Below are 6,339 nucleotides of genomic sequence, written 5' to 3' on the forward strand. Positions count from 1 at the left end.
ACAATATTTTTAATATTCTAAAAGATTTCGCTAGGCCTTCAGAAATATTTCACACATTATTCACAAATATTTTAAATATCCCAAAAGATTTCACAAATATTTTAAAATATGCCAAAGTTTTCACAAAGAAATTTAAAAGATTTCATATACTCCAAAAGAATTCAGACAGATTTTACAAAAGTTTTTGAAATTATTCTGAAATCATATGAAATATTTGTGAAATCTTTGAAATCTGACGCACACTCAGAAGTCGAGTAGTCAACCCTCGACTCTGATAATACTAATTCCCCGCATCTGAATCATTGTCCAGGGCTATTACAAGGACACGGTCGAGTTCTTCTTCGAGGGTCGCAACGAGTGTAAAAACTTCTGGAAGAAATGTGTCGAAAATCATGGTTTCTTCCGCTGCTCCATCGTGAAACGCGTGATTCGTCAAAAGACGCGAGTTCTCAGTCGTGGCTCGTCTTTCAGGTACACTTCTTGCCATTTCAAAATTCCACTCTATCCTATTCTATCCTATTCTATCTTATTCTATTCTATTCTAAAAAAAAGAGATTCAATCTCAAGTCTCGATTTTCCGGAAACAGGTACAGTGGCAAGACGCAGAAGCAAATTGTCGAATTTGTTCGCGACAACTACGTGAAGAGGCAGACATTCCAAAGGTGAGAATTTTTTAATTTTTCTTTAGTCCCTCGAGTGGCGAGCAGACGACCGACCTGAGTAATTAGTAGATAAAATAGTGCATGTCTAACCATTGCGTATTCCCCGATCTTGGTTTGTTTGAACCGTTGAAATTTGCATAAATGTGCGCACCAATTTTGTTGGAAGAGAGGGGGGTGGCACGGTCTTGCTTTTACCGGAAACACAAAGTCGATATTTGCACTTTAATGCCAGGGTCGCATTGCACTTCGCGACTCGTTTACCACACCCAAGTCCATTTTTTCCCTACGATTATTGTCTTGAGCGAACTTTTTTTAAAAAATTTTTTATGTCCTTTTTTTTTTGTTGTATTTTTGCATATATGTATGTATATGTGAATTTCCGTTTGTCAGTGTTGCCTGTTCGGACAGGGTGGCGGGGAGTCAGGCTCACCATCAGGCACGATTGACCCGTAATGATTGATGTACCCTATATTAATCACTCATTTATTTATCGATGTGACCCAATGAGACTAGAATTTATTATAGTATTTGGAATGGTGGTCTACCGTTTCGCCACCTGGTGCCAAAAACTGGAACTAGAAAGAGTAGGTACAATTTTAAACGTGTATTTTAGCTTTTGCATCAAAGTGTTTTTACGATTATTTTGTCAAGTGTAAAAGAATGCTTGAATACTAAAAACAAGTATTCATAAAAAAAATCGTTTTAGATAGAATTTCCATATTATACAGTGAAAAAAAAACATTTTTGTCAAATAGGTTTTTAATGAAAATACAATTATTTCATTCTTTCATGTGAGTTTCAATGTATTTTAAGCTTAAATAAAGTTTAATTAATATGTGTAGCGACAAATTTTATTCAGATTTTGTAAATAATACGAGTAATAGAAAACTAGAATTTAAATACAAATTCTAACCTAACGTTTAGATCAGGTTTTTAAATAGTAAATATTTCATGCATAAATTAATAAAAATTTACTTAGAGTTCATTTTTGCTTCAAAATAAGTCCATTTAAGTTTAGAATCTTTTTAAAAATCACAATAAAGAGAAGAATAATTGTTGTTTTTTAGAACAAAATTTCTGACCAAAAGTGTCGTTTTTTACTGTATAATATATAAATTTCATCTAAAACACTTTGTTTTCGATAAAGACCCATTTTTATTGTCCAATAAATACTTTAAACTCCAAAAAAAATGGTTAAAACACTCTTATGCTGAAAATAAAATGCATCTTTAAAGTCGTACCTATTCTTTCTAGTTCGAACTTTTATCACTAGGTGGCGTATCGCAATTTAAGCATTCCCAATATGATATTTTATTATCATTATATATGATATTGTCCTGTCAAGTTGATACGAGTTCATAGCTGGCGAATAAGCGATAGTAGTTGCTTACAATATATAAAAAAATAACATTTTTTTATATCTCAGGCCTCGGATTTACCACACTGTTGATACTTTTTTTTTCTCCAAGCGATGACACTATTTTGTATAAACTGAGCACAACTTAAATTAAAAATTATTTTTATTTTAAATAGTTTAAATATTCTTAAAATGATAAAAAATTTTAATTAAAAAACTTGAAACATTTACATGTTTTTTGAACTTTTTTTAACATTTAAAATTAGTTTTGAAATTTTTGTAAAAGTTGTAAACATCTTTTAAACTGATTCGAATTTTTCCGACAGTTTTTTTAAATTCTATAAAATTGACAAATTTCTTTAAGATCCTTTCAAAATTCTTAAAAAGCTTCGAATTTTTTTGTTCGAAATCTGCCAAAATCTAATTCAACAATTTGGTTCAAAATTTATGGATTTAGTAAAAAATTCGAATCGAGATTTTGGTATGAATAGCCGAATCTTGTCAGTACACAGACACTTAGTGCACATTATTTGAAATCATTTCAAATTTTTAACTAATTTTGAATTTGTTCAAAACTTCTAAAAACTTATTCAACTTACTCGGATTTTTTCTAAGATTTTTGTTATTAAGTTTTCAATATTTAATTTATAATTTCTGATTTTAAATAAACATCCAGATGTTTCTAAATATTAAGTAATTGTTCTTTTTCTTTATTGAAAAATTTCGAATTGAATAAAAAAACAAACATTTTCTAATATCTCAGTCCTCGGATACATCACACTGTTGATATTTTTTTTTCCAAGCGATGACACTATTTCTCTACCATTTTCTTGATTTAAAATTCCTCTATTTATTTGAAAATAGTCTCTTTACTATTTTCAAATAAATAGAGGAATTTTAAATCAAGAAATATGTTTCAGTCAATGAAGAGAAAAAATGTCATTAAAAATGTTGATTTGCAAGAAAAAAAAACATGAGCTTTTGACAAAACATGAATTTTTAACCAAATAGTTAAATTTTCAAAGAAAAATGTGAATTTTAAAATAAGAAGATTAATATTCTAACAAAAAATATGAGTTATCCACACAATACATATATTTTCCCCAAAATAGTTGAATTTAAAACCAAAAAAATTAATTTTCTACCAGAAAAGTAGAATTTTCAATAATTTACATTAATTTTTTTAAATTAATAATTCGCATAAAAATTCATGTCCTTTAGAAATTTCACATTTTTGGGATAAGAATTAAAATGTCTGTTTAAAAGACAATTTGTTAAAAAGTTGAACTTTTTGTTTCAAAATTGATGGATTTAGTAATAAATTCGTCTTTTTTGATTAAATTCAAAAGTGTTTTATTTTTAATTAATATAATTTTTGTTGAAATATCAACTATTACAAATTGGAATGTTATTTTTCTCGACTAATACATTTTTTTTATTAAAAATTTTAATGTTTTGTATTTAAAAACGTACTTTTGCCTCAAAAACTCAACAATTTAATTTAATCAAATAAAATTTGGACTAACATCACATATAGTATTGAAATTATTTGGTTGAAAATTTATGTATTTTGTTGAAAATTCTCCTTTTTTTCTAGTAAATTAATCTTCGTGGTTCTAAATTCAACTTTTCCTAGGAAAATTCTTGAATTTTTGAGTTGTAGATACTTTTTTATAAATACAAAACAGTTAAATTTTTAATTAAAACAAAAAGAAAAAAAATGCTATCAAATTGTTAAATTTCCAAGCCAAAAAGACGAGTTCTCAACAAATGTTTTATTTTTTTTAACAAAGTGTTTTATTTTCCATTAATATACTTTTTGTTAAAATATCAACTATTACACATTATAATTTTATTTTTTTCGACCAATACATTTTTTTATTGAAAATTTAGATTTTACTTTTTTTTTAATACAAAAAAGTTGAATTTTCAATAAAAAAAATGTATTAGGAAAAAAAAATTCTTTTAAAAAACTAAAAAACTTTTTAAATTTTCAAGCCAAAAAAAAGGAGTTTTCAACAAGATACTAGATTTTTAAGCAAAACAGTTGAAGTTTTACAAAAAAATAAAAATTTTCAACAATATTCATTCAACCAAATAGTTAAATTTTCTATCAAAACAGTTTAATTTTCAATTTAATAAAATGTATCAGGCAAGAAAAATGACATTCAAATTGTTCAAGTTTCAGTCCAAAAAGACGAATTTTCAACAAAATAGTTTAATGTTCAACAAAACAGTTTGATTGAAAGCCAAGAAGATTAATTTTCTGTCAACACGATTTTTAACAAATTTCAAAAAATTTCGTATAAATATTTTAGGAAAATTTTTATTTATATTTTTAAACTAGAGTTGAATTTTTAAAATAAAAAGATCTGTTTCTAACAAAAAACAGAGTACACACATTTTTACTGATGAGAATTAATTTTCAATAAAAAAAATTTTCTACTGCTTTAATATTGTACCAAATTGTTGAATTTTCTATGAAATTTGAATGACATTTGCATTTTTACCCCAAAAAAAAGATGAGATTTCTACAAAAAGATATGAATTTTGAATTCAAGTAACATATAAATGTTGAACAAAATATTTAAATTCTTAGTATACAAAATTTATTGCACGAGAAAAAAAAATGTCAATCAAATGGTTAAATTGTCAACCAAACAGCTGCATTTTGACTCCAGAATGATTACTATTTTTACCAAAACAGATGAATTTCTAAATAAAAAGGCATTCGATTTTTAACCCAGAAAATACGAATTTTTAACAAAGTCTATCAATTTTGAACTAATAAATTCAATTTTCTACCGAATTGTTGAATCTTCGAGCCAAAACTACATTTTTAAATACAAAATAGTTAAATTTTTAATTAAAAAAATGTATACAACTGTTTGTGTTTAATAATTAATCTATTTTGTCGAAAATTCATGTATTTTGATTGAAAGTTTAATTATTTGATTTTAAATGAAACTGTTTAGTTAAAATCGTTGAAAATTTAATGTTTCAGCACAATACTTTTTTTTTGTAAAATATTTAACTATTTTGCTAAACATTCGACTTTTTAAAATCGTTTTGTTGAAAATTCAACTGTTTAGGTTCGTTTTTAATATAATATTATTTATTGAGACAATTTTATTTTTAAATAAAAATGTTAACGAATTATCAATAAAATGTTTTTATTTCAAAGCTCTAGGTCTTTCTTTATATTATATTTATTGAATTTGAGATTTGTTAGTTCAGAAAAAGAATATAATATGAACTGAATTATTTGGTATAAAAAGCTTTGAATCTCTAGAATTTCCAAGAACTTTTAAACTTTTATCGTTACAATTTTAATTGTTATATTAAAAACATGTATAATTTGTAAGTAAAATTGTTAAATTTTGACAAAAAAATCAAAAAAAAAATCCTAAAAATCTTCCAGATTCTTTTTTTTGACATTTTGAAAATCTTTTTAAATTTTATGTTAAATAAGTTTTCAAAATGAAAAATCATTTTCAATTTTCCTAGGAATTTTAAAAGACATTTAAAAGTTGCGAAAAAGTTTCAAAATAATTTAAAAAAATTTAAAACCACTTCCAGATTTCTTAAGATTTCGAAATAAACTTTTAAAGCTTTTTAAGGATGCCTAATTTACTTAAAACAAAAATAATTTAATTTCTAATGTAAGAATTGTTAAGTTTAAAAAAACTATTTTTCTATTTTTAATGTGTCTATCTTAAAATTACTTAAAATAATATAATTTAAAAAATTTGAATAGTTCAAGTGATTTTAAAGCTTTTGAAATATTTGAGAAAAAAAAATTTCTAGAATTTCTGAAGATATGGAACGTTTTTACAAGAATTATGATTTTATTTTATAATATTTTACTGGTTTTTAAAGAATTTATTTGTGATAAGTGAGGTATTTGTGAGGTATTTGTTATTTTAAAAGATTACAAAGAAATTTTTTATCGATTTCAGTAATTTAATGGGATTAAAAAAAAATAATTGAGGGTATTATAAAAGATTGTCAGGCGTTTTTATGGGCTTCAGAAAGTTTCAAGGGCTTTCAAAAAGTTACAAAGGATTCGAAATATTTTAGTAAATTTTCAAACATTGCCAAAAATGTTATATTAATTTCAGTAGTTTGAAGGCTTTCTAAGACTGAAATATTTAAGGGTATTCAACAAAATTCCAAGGTATTTTCCAAAGTTTTTATTACCTCAAGTGGAAGATTTTCTAGTTTCAGGGTTCCATTTTTTAAATTTTATTGACCTTGATTTTTTATGAATTTCATCTAATTCTTCTCATTTCTATTAAATTTCTCTAAATTCACTCAAGA

The 6,339-nt window shown here is 24.9% G+C and overlaps 1 protein-coding gene across 1 annotated transcript in view; it reads left to right on the top strand.

The window, feature by feature from the left end:
• The window catches only part of LOC117167867 (FERM, ARHGEF and pleckstrin domain-containing protein 1-like), a 74,075-nt gene extending 73,409 nt beyond the window's left edge, over positions 1-666 (top strand). The window contains exons 8-9 of the mRNA XM_033353089.1: positions 311-471; positions 588-666. Coding sequence (XP_033208980.1) covers positions 311-471; positions 588-666 — 240 coding nt within the window. The remainder of the gene's footprint in view (positions 1-310; positions 472-587) is intronic.
• The last annotated feature ends 5,673 nt before the right edge of the window (positions 667-6,339 follow it).

This window comes from Belonocnema kinseyi, chromosome 2 (genome assembly GCF_010883055.1).
Source record: "Belonocnema kinseyi isolate 2016_QV_RU_SX_M_011 chromosome 2, B_treatae_v1, whole genome shotgun sequence".
Taxonomy (NCBI): domain Eukaryota; kingdom Metazoa; phylum Arthropoda; class Insecta; order Hymenoptera; family Cynipidae; genus Belonocnema; species Belonocnema kinseyi.